The sequence below is a fragment of the Aptenodytes forsteri genome, unplaced genomic scaffold, assembly GCF_000699145.1.
Source record: "Aptenodytes forsteri isolate BGI_AS27 unplaced genomic scaffold, ASM69914v1 Scaffold255, whole genome shotgun sequence".
NCBI lineage: Eukaryota > Metazoa > Chordata > Aves > Sphenisciformes > Spheniscidae > Aptenodytes > Aptenodytes forsteri.
This window is the reverse complement of record NW_008794888.1, coordinates 10,947,418-10,961,616: the sequence shown is the minus strand read 5'-3', so window position 1 is coordinate 10,961,616 and position 14,199 is coordinate 10,947,418. Positions and strand designations below refer to the sequence as shown.

Below are 14,199 nucleotides of genomic sequence, written 5' to 3'. Positions count from 1 at the left end.
GGTGTTGGGTTGACGGTTGGACTCGATGATCTTAGAGGTCTTTTCCAACCTTAATGATTGTATGATTCTATAAATCTACCGCACAGAACTCCAAGCCTACCTAAGTTGTGTGTAAGAAACTTTGGGAACCTATGGAAAAAAGGATACACTTCATAATCATATTAAGGTGGTGACTATGAATATCAGAGTCTGCTTTTTTTCAGAAGAAAGCCAAAGCACTCCATAGAGCTCTGGAGCTTCATGTGGAGTTGGCCTTCAATTACCACAAATGCAAAATGACTACATTTTCAAAATAAAAATTTAGGAGAGTTCTGTGCTACTTTCATTTAGGGTTGCAAAATATTCACATCAAAGTGGACTTTGAAAGAAAATGTATGCACTGGTGTTGGTGCTGCCAGCTTCTAGCTTGAGAGTTGTCTGAGAATGAAGGATTTTTTGCCAGCAATGAAAAAACAATTCAGATCAAGCGTCACTCAAGTATTCACTTTTGAAGAAATAACTATGATCGTGTGTACTGAGCAGTCAGTATATATATATATTTTTTTAGTAAACAAAGCAGCAAATCTTTTTCACAAACACCTTATAGTATTTGGAAAAAAATACCCACACCCACACCCTCCCCCATGTACTGGTAAAATGGAAACCTGAATATTCCGGGTGTCTGGAAAAATGTTCCTGGTTTTCCTAATGAAACCAAGACCGTTCCATTGAAATCCAGACATACACTGACATGTGAAGCCACCTATGGATTAGGAAGTATAGCATTATCCTGTGTAGCAAAGGAAAACAAAGAAATGTGAGGCATCCAAATTAAATATCAGGGGAAACCTAGGGAGGCAGAACACAACTGCCTACACTAGGATGAAATCTGGAAGAAAGGCAATGTAACAATACTAAAATGGCTAAACAAGTCCTAGGATCTAGAAACCACAGACAGAATTTTTTATCTCACCCAGAAGATGTTAAAGATTCCTGGAGGTCAACAGATGTATAGCAATAAATGAAAAGGTAAAACTACTGTAATGTCATACTTAGACCTCACAGCTCAGTTATCCTTTGCTTTGGGCCAATTCTCCACAACAGGTTAAGTCTGGATCCCAAATCAAATCATTATATTCCCAGAACACATGGAGTTTGAGGCAGCTTCTCCAGTTGAGAAGTTACAGGGTCAGTTCTGCACAGACTTCCCATAACTATTCATGAAGCCAAATATATGCACACTAGATGGAACAGAGCCTTTAATTATTTGTAAAGGGTCATGCTGCAATCTGTCAGCAAATCAAGTACTGTTAAGGAAAGGGGGATTAAGATTGTCCACCTAAGGGTATGTGACTTGGCAGAAGCTGGTTTAGCAGTTTGCATGTATGTAATGGCTGAAAACCCATTTAAGACCCTTAAGTGTGGTTAAAAACTCTCACCTGCTTGACTTCAGCCTGTAGGTGCCGGAGCTGTAGGCACTGCTCTAACCTCTTGTGAGTTTGGTCAGCATTAAGCTCCAGCTCATGCTGTTTCTCATGAAGGAATTCCAGCAGTTCTTGAACCTGTGTCGCAAGATCAATGTCTTTTTCACAGATCAGCTCAATGCCTGTAACATGCAGAGAGATCGTTGCACTTATTTGAAATATCAGTTGTTGCATGAACGTAAGCTTAAAATTTTTTTGCCACCTAACACATTGATTTGCAACTCTCTGAGTAGTTCTCTCTCACTAAACTCTCTCACATGTAATACTTGGCTTTCCCAGTTTCCTATTCTGTATTACTACATTTTTCTACAAAGTAGTGTTTCTCTGGTGATCATTGCTTATCTCACCCATTAGCATCTGGCTAATAGGACATGATTTAACCCCAGCCTTGCTCAAAAACTCACATGAACATCAAATTAAAAAAAAAAAAAAAAAGACAGAAAAAACCTCCCTTTCATACAGTAATTCATTAACTTATACTTTAGAAATGCATGTTGAAAAGAACTTAGAAAAGAAAAAAGATGACAAAGAAAATAGAAAAGTGAAATAAAGGAAGCAAACTCTAGTTGCCAGATCTACGGTAGTGCTACAAGTGCATGGAACTCCACAGTGCAAATTTTTTTTCCATCTGGACACTTTAGAGGATCATTAACAACAATTAAACCAACCTATAGTTCCTTCAGAATTATTCCACAGACTGACTTTCATCCAATCCTCACATACCAGAGAGAAAGGTGGCTTAGTACCACATTCCCCATTCCTTTCATCCTGTATGAAATTGATAAACCCCTGAATGACCTGGTCTGATTTCATAGCTGACCCTGACTTGATCAGGAGGTTGAAATAAGAGACCTCCTGAGTCCCCTCCTACCTCCTGAATTTTCTTATGACCCTATGAGCCTTGAGTGTAGTGGTTACATGAAATACAACGCAGAGCTTCATATCTTCCTTCTTTATTACACTGGTGCGATAGCATTGCTGGCTACATTATCAGTGTAATTGTGAAAGTTTGGCCTGGAGGAAATACGACATCATCCCATGCTACTGTAATCCCTGTGATTATAAACTAATAAAGACCCGGCTCTTCCTTTATTGAGGTCTACTGAAATTTTGCCATTGGCCTCAATACAGGGAGGCTCAGGAAGCCAATATAAAAATAATCAGATTGCAGTAATGCTGAGAAAACAGTACACTCTTCTCCAAAGCCACTTGATTTCATGGAATAATAGGACATTAAAAAAGAAATGTGTTAATTGCTGTACAAAAAGCTTGGACACTATTTTTAAAACCCATTTAGAGAGATGTCTTTTCTTCCCCCTTTATCCTCCTCAGAGACTTGTGACCTTCATTCTCCCTCACAGTGGTATCTACAGAGGACAGTACACAAAATAAATATGACCTTATGATTGACCCTATCCTCTTTTTCCTGGTTTTATCAGAAAAAGCACACGGGAATGCCAGTGATTGGCTTATTCCCTTTCCCAGCCAAAACAAAACAGTTTCTTCATTACCAAATAAAGTGGCTTCCCATTTAGAACTGGAAATTTAATATATGTTTCTATTCTTGGGAGTGAAGTTCCTTTCAATTGCCAGACACCATGCATTGTTGCTACAATTAGCCTGCATATGGTTCTGTATCCTCAGGACATGATGGCTTTTTGAATGCTTGGCTTCACCACACCTATCCAATATTAAATGTAGGTTTTCCTTCATGCACACTCAGCTGGTATGGTTTTGATTGTGCTAACTCATCAGCAGCAACCAGTGAACTGCCTGGGATGCTATCCAAGGGCAGCCTGCGCTCCCTATGATGAATGAGCTGCCCTTTCTTGCTTGTCATATGTCACGCAGATTTATTCTACGGTGCCAGTGCGTGCGGTGAGAGCACTTACTTTTCTCAAAGATTGGTTTGCAAAACAGAAAGCCTTGTTTTCAGAATAATTTCATACATATTATCTTTACATTATGTTTTGATAGATAGAAAAGCACAGCTGATTTTCTGATAAACCAAACTTGGTTGCCATTTTCTTATAACGTCTCAACCAGTGCAGCAGATATCAAGTGAAGGATAATGAATTGAAAATGTTTAAAAAAGATATTACAGAAAAGAGTACTGAGCCACACTAACTGGCATCCTACAAAACATACATTAGTTACACCTGAGCTGTTTGCAATGTGAGATACTATTCAGCGTAAGGAAGGGGTATTGCTTTTTGACCTGTAAAAAGCTGTCTTGAAACTGCTTTGAACCTGTTCTTAGGCTGAACTATTAAAAGCCTATGACAGGAAAGTTTAGTACCCTCTTCCTTGCAATATAAACTATAGTTATAACTAACTATAACTGACATCACAAACAATATGAAATAGATTTGCATTTCCCTTTTAAGCAATGCAATGCTGGGAAAAGACGTGAATGATGTCAGCTTGACAACTAGGAAACAAAAGGGCTTTGAATTTTCCATGTAACAGGTAGGGACTGTATAAATTTCCCCAACATCAGCTTTGCAGTGTATTTCAGGCTTGACTTAGATAAATTGCTTCTCAGGCATAAAAAGGTAGCCCTGTAAACCATGAGCGACTCCTAACTGGGGTGCTCATTATGACAATGATACTGACAATGCAAATGGACTTGAATAACCGAATAAATTTGTGCAATCAATTAATCAGCTATTAAAGTGTAACTACTTTTAGTACCTAGAATCAGAATGACTGAGGTACATATGCTAATGAATTACACGAATGCGTCATCACTGCAGCTCGGGTCAAGATGTTAAATCACTGCTCAATTATGATCCTAAACTTTCCATAGGAAATAGATTTCTCAGAAATGTCTGAGCTGCCACTTTTGGAAACACCAGGCCCTTTCAACATATCAAGTTAGACACCCAAAAATCAACATCCAGTTTTGAGTATATTTGCCCACATATTTAGCTTTGCTCTCAGTAGAGCTACAATCAAACTGGAAAAATAGAAGACAGGTTCATTGGAATAAAAAGTTCTGGCTCGTTAAAAAGTCCAGTCTTCTTGAGAATACTGTTATAATATTCTCTAAATGCAAATATGTTCCTGAAGGACACAGATTTTAGTGAGACATGAAAACAATTTGAAAGTACTGCAAAATTTCAGAAAACACAACCTGACTTCCAGATCTTACACATCCCCTAATAAAAACAACCATTTCTTTGAAGAATAATTATTCTGACGGTGAAAACAGGCTAATCCAAACCAGGCTCACCCACATGTGCTGGTGTAGTGGAAGGAATCATAGGAACATAACTCTGAGCTGTATGGAGCTTTGGAAATACTGGACTTGCATAGATGCCTCACATGCACAGATGCCCTGAATATCTGCACAGTCTGATATGGTGCATCACAGGACCACTGTATTTATTGTACCAACATCACAATGTTCACAGGGATTTCCAGACACTCCACAGCCTGGTAAGAATCACTGCTCCAAATCTGCATCGGACATGCAAAAATCATGGGTGAAAGTCTAAAACCGTCTTTTTCTACCTGCACAAGATTTCCAAGTGAGAAAGGCATCATGCGTAGAAAAACCTGGATGTAATTTTATCTGACAGACTTACTAGCTTAAAGACCTCCAAGCCAAACGCCAGAATAATCAAAATTGGATCAGATTCCTGTGTGACATGATAAAAAGAATAAAGCTCAAAGAGAATTATAGGGAAGGGAAGAAACTTGGTCAATTAAGAGTGGCTGGTTAGGTAGAATGTCCCTGAAAAATCACATTTTTTCTGGCTTTATCTTCTAGGGCTACAGCTGAGTTTTGATTGTAACAGTGGTGACACTGTACAATAGGAAGCAGCAATAGCAGCTGATTTCCCAGAACCCCTGCGAGTTCGCAGCTCTGGCAGTAAGAACAATCATCCCTTAACTTATGCACTGAATGACTATGATATAGGATTCAGGAAGAGTGAGTAAAATTAAATTAATTTTTTATCGAGTATAACTGTCCTTTATTGAAATAAGAAACGGTAGGCTCCTAAGAGCACTCTCTCTCTCTTATTTTGCCATTCTCCCAGCATTTAGCATTCCATGCATGGCAGACATGACCATTACCTTTGATTAACTACAGTTACTCTACAGCCCCATGAGGCTTCTGCTTCCTTGCCTTTGGGAGCAATGGATTTTTATTGGGTAGGCTTCATAGAAAGTGATCTTAGATAATCTTATAAAAAAATATTTTAAAAGTCAGTTCATTTAGTTGCTAATCTTTTGTCTGCAGTCCAAAAGAAGTTGCTTCTAACTTCTTGACACACACAAATATTCCCCCCCCCCCCCCCTAAAAATCAGTCACTGAGACTCCTGACTGTGCTCTGTTCTGGATCATATTCTTTACCTCCCATGGATTCCTACTCATATTAAGATTCTTCCAGGATGGCGGGGGGCGGTGGGGGTGGGGACACACACACATACGCATCTTAACTGATGTATTAGGACAAGTTTTCTATCCCAGAAAGCAAGTGAGCTGAAGCACAGGACCAGGCGTAGTGCGGGCAGATCTCATAGAAGCTCACACACATGGTTCACACAATGCACTGAATTTGTCTAGTTCACAACATACTCTTGTAGCAGTCCTTAAGCCTCTGCTGAGTGAAGCTTGCCAAATCAGGCTGAATACTGCCATATTTTTTTAAAGGTGGGTGTCTAGAGGTAAAATGTTTGCCAAAGAATAAAACCATAAAATCCTTTTTGTTTTGAAAGTGCAAATTGGGAGGGAAAGAACAGGAATTGCTCTTGCTTTGCACTCTTTCCAGACATTTAAGAAGGTTAAAACACTTCACAAGTAACATTCACTTCTGGACTTCACGCAGTGATTAATCTGAATTATGATATTCCTTCTCCAAATGCAAAATGCAAGGATACAAAAATCCTGATTCATAGGATGTCTTAGAAATAGGATCCTACTGCTGAGAAGCAGAGTAAAAGTATCAGACAGACTCCCTATCAACATGAATCAAGTCTGTCATTTAAGAGCACATGCCAAAGGCTTTTTTTTACATCCAAGTTGCTACCTTTAATTTTCAAGTGCACACTGAAAAGGAAAATTCCAGTATGGTTTATCATATTCCCTTTTTATACAAAATAATTCCAATTAGAGCTGGCTGGAAACAACAGTTCCATTTCATGACTGGTTTCAAGGCTCTCATATTTGATTCTTTCCCAGAGGGCTCTTGGATAACTAGCTTATTTCTCCCCTCACTCCTCCCTTGGGCATGTCTGCACCCTGAAACGAGCACAGGGAAAAGGAACTCAAGTCTGCAGAGAAAGAAGCCAGCACATCTGGTCAGTTTGCCTCTCAATAAAGTGTAGTTGCAGAAAGGTTAACAAGCTTAGGAGTCTAGAATGACTAGACTTCATCCAGACCTGAGGTCTGACCGGCCAGCTAAAGCATCTGTAACTCATGATTCTCTGCAGTGCTAGTTTGTGAGCCGGTGCAAGGACAAGGACCTACCAGTGTAACTTGTCTTGCCCTCCCCTCTCCATCCACTTTGGAACTGATCACAAACTCCATCCTGCAGTTGTGAAACTTTCTGAATGAAACTTGAAAGTCAGCTTTATTTCCTCAATGAGTTTCAGTCTCAAAGTCACAGCAATTTTTGACATGTAATCCTGAATCAAAGAATTCCCAAAACTTGTGGAACAGTTCTGGGAGTGGAGAGACAGGTATTGCCCATACTTACTTATGTTAAAAGCTGATGTATTTGGTATGTATTGGGGTATTTTTGCTTGATATGCATTTTTGGGGGTTTGGGGTTTTCTTGGGTTTTTTTGGTTTTTTTCTTCTCGTGTAAAATAGAGATCAAATTGTTCTGCTCACCTGAAGCCTGGACCTCCATGATGTATTGGTGTAAATCTTGCCCTTGCTGGATGACTTCAAAGGTCATGTTGTTCATGGCCAACTTCCGCTCAGTGTGACGCTGCAAACGTTGCTCAGCCAGAGTGAGGTCTTCGGTATTGAAATCATTCATTTGTCTCAGCAGATCTTCATTCCAGGCATCTAACTCTGCTGTAACCTTCACGGGCAGAAAACAGACACTGTATTCACTCAAGACCAACGAAAAATCTTCCTCTCAAACTGTGTTTGGATCAAACTGTGTTTTGACTCTGAACCAGAAACCCCCAAACCACAGCCTCAGTACACTCTGGATCCTGCCCACTTAATGGTCACGCTTGACATTTTGCTTAGGTGAGGATCCATGAAAAGGTTATTGGTCCAACAAGTCTGACACCTTCTTTTTCCGTTACACATTCCAAAGGGCACTGTAAGAGAAGACCCACTATATTCACATGGATGGTAGAGATAATGTTTCTGAAAAAATTCAAATTTAAATGAAGAAGTAATGCTTACAGAGTTGCAAAATAATTTGTAACACCTGTGACCACGTAATCCCAAAACAGCCTGAATGTTTCTAAAAACATTTTGCAATGCACTGTATGTTACATATTACAGATGGAAGTATTATTTATTCTATCTTCATAGAATTGAAATTATAAGCTGCTTCCATTAAGCCCTAAAACAGGGATAACTAATACATTTTCAGAATTATTATTATTGATATAATGAATTGTGAACAGTAGGTACCCATTGTTCACAGAAAATGCAACAGGAGACTAAATATTTTATTACTAATTTGTGAGTTAACCTCCACAGCACTGACTGCAGTTGTACAATGAGTCCTATGCTGTACTTTCAGGGACTTACAGTCTTTTATAAGGGTCTTTCTGTTGTTTTTTGTGGACTTGGGAAAAGGCCCTGTACAACTTTTTTTTCCTGTGGATCTGAAAGCTTTTACACTGGGGAATGAATATAAGTAATTCACTTTTACAGATGGGGAAAGCACAGCACAGAAACATCATACTCAAGGGCTAGGTGAATCATCAGTAGAATCATGAATGGTACCTGGCTCTAACCAAAGACCTATATAACCTGCCAATAACTCATAGGAACATGCAAAATCTTCTGTTGCTTTCTTTGCTTCCTGATTATAACACGCAGTCTGATGATTTTAGCAGTCCATTTACTGTATCTTCTGTATTTTACATTTTAGCCCACAAGTAGCCAACCGGTATCAAAGTCCTTCTCTGGTTTTGCCTTTTCAATTAAAGCAAGATCTAGCCTCCACCCAAACAGCACAGTCTCACCTCAACCTAGATTCTGCTACTACAGACAAGAAAGAGGGAACATGCTAGTGACAATGAATGAGGGAGGGGGGACAAGGGGAATGGGAATCAAATCATACATATAGGCTAGTACTCTGCAGAATACAATTTTTCAAAGTATTTAAAAAGCATAAAAATAAATTATTATTTAAATTATTAAATAAATGCCTTCATTCTGATTCCTCACAGCTAGATTCAGGAGAGCTAAAACTAGGTATCTAAATTCCCACTTGTGCATGTTATGATGTAGTGGAAAGTTCTCTGTTTCTCATTAAAGGTGTTCTTCAGTGCCTGCGTGCAGTGAGATGCTTAACTTCCTAAGTAGCCAACATTTAAAATTTTCTATTCAGTTTTTCTTTCCAGAAAGCATACATTATATCCAACGCAGGCACAAGAAGGCAACCCAAACAGACCGTCTCTCAGCCCTTCTCATATTAGCACGGATGGGAGTACACAGTTTTGCATTAGAAGGGAAAACATAAGCAGTTTTTAGGCTCTTTCTTGAGAGAAGTAGAAAAGCAGATTTACTGCACAAAGAACCTGGGACCTCAGCTGCAGGGTGAAAGGCAGAGTGTGGACATCCTGAGGGGCTTCTATTTTTCTTCAGCTTGTTCCATTGCCCATTCCACCCAATTACCTTTAAATAATAGCTATCTCTACAGCCTCTTTGGCCCCATTCCTGATTCCAGCAGCCTCTGATTCATTCACACGTCATAGCTAGAATTCCTGGACTGTGGAGGCTTATTGGCAGATTTAACAGTTATGGAGAAATAGTCAAAGTAGATGCTGGAGAAGGGTTTTACTAGATACATTTACATTTAGAGACAGATCCTCAGCTAACAGTAATCAGAACTGAGGTGGTCTTGACCTTGTTTCAAACTACAAACAACGGAATGAATTTAGAGTAAGCGCAGGTTCCTACAGTCATGACAATAACATTTAAAGTTCAATGCAAAGCCCTTTCTGCTCTTTCTAATGGAAAGGCATGTGATATAAGTGAATCAGAAGAATTTTATTTTTTTATGAGCTATTAAAAATATTGTCTGTTTGAATTCATTGCATTGATTGCCAGGCTGCTAGAACATAATTATTTGAAATTTTGCAAGGATTCACAAAGTACTTCCCAATTTCCTGTGAACATTCCCATGCGTGTGCGCTCAGGAAGATGTCTAACAGCATTTTTAAGTGACAGTAATAGAAAAGATTAAAACAATCAAAGAATATGTTACATTAGTTTGCTCTGACAGCCATGATGCTACAATTGGGGGATTCTGATCAAAACAAAATCCCTCCATCCCATTTACGTCTATGGACATCAACCCCAGGACAAGAAAACGCAAATCTTTCAGAGGGTTGAACTGTCAGGGGAGTCGACAATGGACACATGAAGGAAACAACAAATGTTTCCACAAGTACACTGAGATCCAGCACTTCTACAAAACTGCCTGGGTAAACCTCTCTGCTGTGGTGCTGTTTCTCTTAGTAGATTTCCACTTGGCTGTGGAAGGGACACTGAGAAGCATTGCTTTTATCATTAAATCTACAATAATTTCCACTGGAGCACAGGGAAATGGCTGTTCCTGACTGTACTCCTTTTTGCCCCTTAGGCATGAGTGTCCAAGACAGGTCTCTAGCAGAAAGTCATCATCATTCAAGAGAGGGATTGCCTCCCAGGCAACCAGTGCTCCTCGTGCTCATGTCAGCAGCCAGCTTTCACCAGGCTCCCCACACAGGAGCAGCTGCAGCTAAATATTTACCTGTCCTGTTAGCCATTGGAAGGCACTGAAGGGTTTATGCTCTGTTATCGACGCTCCCCAGTTCAAATCAGTGGTTCCAATTAAAGAGGAAAGGACAGTACAGGCAGTCAGGACATGAGCTGATAAACTCCTTGGGATGCGAGCGCAGTCCACGGGGCTCCATCTCACATTGCCAGGACCCGGAACAGGGGCTAAGACTGCACCTGAGTGGCTCTGGACAGTTGGACAGGTCTAGCAGGGCTTGTTAGCCTAGTACCAGTTCTGCCAGGGCGAGGAGCACAGCCACCAACGGAGGGGAGAAGGAAAGAAGGAGGGAAGTTGCCTCCAAGTGGGGGCTGATGAAGGAGTGACAATCATCCCATGTGCTGGGTTAAGGGAAGAGAGGAAGGAGTCAGGCACAGTGAGAGGTGGAACATCACCAAATTTCTCGGGCGAAGTGTGTACAGGAAGGTTGGGTACATTGCTCTTGTAACTGAGACAAACAGATGGCTAGAATGGAATCTAAAGCACACGAAGGCAAAGAAGCAATAGCAGAGCTGTGATAACAACCCAGGTTTCCTGAATCCCAATCTGGTGCCCTATCCCAGGGACCATGCTGCTTTGCATATCTCATTAAGACATTTCCTTTTCTGTCTGTACAGTCAATGCCTCAAAATCCCAGCATTTTCTGTACTTCAAACTGGACCATTTGGAAATGGTCCCAGAGTCTGAATTTGAGTCCCTAACTGTTTTGACTTGGGTATATGGAAAATGATTTATTTTTCTTCAGGAAGAGCTGTAATTAGGCAGCTCTGTTAACTATAGATGTATATTTTTCAAGTCTATAAAAGGACTTTGGATGCTTTCACAGACTGGTCAGGCATTGACATCTACGGTGAAACTTGTACTGCATCAGACAAAAGTGTCCTATCTCCTAAGCTGTGGTAAGAGCCAATTGCACTGGGCCTTTGTCAGGAATTGTCTCATAAATGAGGCTCACTTGGCCATGAACTTGTTTAATTCCCTTTTGACCCAGAAGAATGGCTGATTAGAGTTTACTCTGTTCATCTGCTAGATTTTTGGTGTGAAGAACTGACAGCACTTCTTATGTTTATTCACTGTACTTCCCAGTGTTTGTAATTCTAAACAGACCTTAGCATCCCTCACATGCCCTGAGAGAAGAGAAGCCCTGCTGCAAGAGAAGCCCTGAGCTCTGCTCTGTTCTTCTGTGGCATGAGAGAGAAATTGTACCAAAGCAGAAGGGTCATGAGAGCAGCAACAGTGGCAGTGCACAGGTCTGCATTAGCAAAAGCAGCAGACTTATCCCCAGGTGCCCACACTGTTCCAAGGAAAGCTACACACATACCTCATTGTCAGCCACACTCTGGCTGACTCCCTGGAAGGAGCCATGCTCCTTCCTTGCAGGTCATATAAGGTTGGTGGCCAAGAAACAGCTCCCTATTACTAAAGGAAGGTCAAGTGATCCCAGAGTACTAATGAGAAAGACACGACAAAGCTATTGACTGACAATGAGCCTAGAAAGCACATTTCTTCATTCTTCACCTGAAATAGATGCTCCTGGTGCCATGATAATGGGAGGGGAACTAATGCTGGTAGTGAACCCAATCTAGTATTAAATGAGATACCTGAGATATCCTTATCAGAGCAGTGGAGGCAGCACAAGAGTTAACTTCAGCACATGAGCAAATACTGGGTTTGTGCTGAGCTCCATGCTACTATCACAAGGCTATAATAGATACACAGACTATGTCAGCTGGGTCTGTTTTTCATGCAGACACAGCGACCACAGTCTAGACCACATACTCCTTAGGCAAGGATCCTCCTAAAGCAGCAACTTAATATACCCAAATTCCCACTGCTGCAATACTGCTGCATTTGCTGCTTCCTGGATTTATCATGTTGCAACACCAGCAGATAACACGACCGAAGGGGGAGAGACATTTTCATCTTCAATCCTGGAGAAAGAGGAGAGGTGTAGAGAAGAGGTACGCAGATGAAAAGTAATAGCAGCAATAATAACAACAGTAGCAGTCCAGCCATCTCATGCCTACATTGCAGGCTGCTTGTGAATTAGGCCAAAGGGCCTACTCAAGCTGCAGCAGCTGCTGTGCAGGCAATTGTACATCTGCAATAATTTCATATCTAGATCCTAAGTATCATTTTTGCTGCTGCTGCTGAGATTTTCTACAAAATGGTGCTGCTGAGCCTTGAATGCTGCTTTCTTGGCCTTAATTCAGTGTTTGACACCTAAAGTCATCCTGTTTAATGCCAACCAGAAAATTTTGTTTGCCAATTGAAGGAGGTGGAGAGGGGAAATGAGGAATCAAGCAAAAGAAAATAAATGTTATATGGCAAATGAATCACATAGGAGCTGATATTTTGAAGTATGGGCTGAGGAAGGGCATATGAGGAGGAGGGAAAGAAAGTTCTATCCTGGGAGCAGAAGCTATCAACACAAAGAGAGTGGGCTGGCAAGAGGGATCTGAACAAGAGTAAAGATGCTTGGGAAGAACGAGCAAATGTAGGAGGCAGGCTGCAAGAGAAACGATGGAGCAAGTAGGAGGAGGAGCAAAGGCGAGAGAGTGGGTAGAGCATTGGGATGATGCAGGACAGGAAGAACAGTCACACGGGCACAGGGCAGATCTGTACAGAGCTCAGAATCAAGAAAAGGGAATATCTACCTCACTTCATGAGAAAAAAAGGTGGCAGCCATACAGCTGGGATGAACAGAGAGTGAGGATGGATGAGATGAGAGGTCAGATATGATCCAGAAAGGAATCAAAAAAAGGTAATTCTGACTCCTGGATGCTGAGGGAATGTCTGAGAGTGCAGAAAGAAAGGGGTTACAATGGAGTAGGGGAGACCAGATCTTTAAGGCACGTACTAGAGATTGGGCACCAGGGATACCAGGTGCAACAGGACTTGGCTCTGCTTCAGCGTTCAGAGCAGGCTGGAAGAGCAGAGAACTGGATATGACAGTGTAAGTGGATCTACGAGCAGACTAATACTGAAGGTATATGGTAGAGGAGATGTAGGTAGGAAAAGGCAAATGAAACTGTCACTTCTACAGATCATGTAAGCAGAAAGTTTGCTGTTCCTCCTTCTCAGGCCTCGGTTTGGGCTGACACTGTGCAGTATGACAATACTGTCACCCATTTTTTTGACAAGAGACAGAGATACCACAGTGGCTTAGTGCGGACCTGGGCCACTGAAGTGTGAAAAGGCTGTCAACAGTGATGATTCTGCTCCGGTGGTTTTGGCTCCTGAATCCCAAAAATATCAAGAGAAACAATGGAATTCAGCTCCAAAAGACAGGGTGCCCAGGACAGCTTAGTGCTTGCCTTTCCTTAAAATGAAGTGATGTGCAGTTTGAAAGCTAGGTATATGTGGAAAAGAAAAACAAAAGCTCACTAAGCATGAGACATTATAGGATTCCAGCTTATGAACAGAAGCGGCTGAAATTTTTCTTACCGTTCCCTTTCTTTCAAATGTACCTCAAGATCTCTGTAACTCTTATTTCTAATAAAGAAGCTCACATCTGAGTGTCAGCTGTAAGTCAGTGAGGGGCTATAAAACACCTTGTACCTTCACGCAGGCAGCTAATTCACTTGAAAGATTCTGCTAATGTTATGAACCTGGAATGGGAAACTCAAGTGAGTTGTAAATAACAGTGAAGTAAACTACTGTGAAAGCTGGCTCCTGTTCCCTTCTGAACTTATGCTCAGGGATGGATGCGAACAGCCAGAAGAGCCAGCAAGTGAAATCAAGACTGAAAAATTTTATTAGCAGGT

General features: G+C 41.0%; 1 protein-coding gene across 1 annotated transcript in view; it reads right to left on the bottom strand.

Annotated features, from left to right (window-relative positions):
- KALRN (kalirin, RhoGEF kinase) overlaps window positions 1-14,199 on the bottom strand; it is a 338,232-nt gene that overhangs the window by 155,211 nt on the left and 168,822 nt on the right. The window contains exons 13-14 of the mRNA XM_019470941.1: window positions 7,309-7,504; window positions 1,419-1,585 (exon numbers count right to left, since the gene is read on the bottom strand). Coding sequence (XP_019326486.1) covers window positions 1,419-1,585; window positions 7,309-7,504 — 363 coding nt within the window. The remainder of the gene's footprint in view (window positions 1-1,418; window positions 1,586-7,308; window positions 7,505-14,199) is intronic.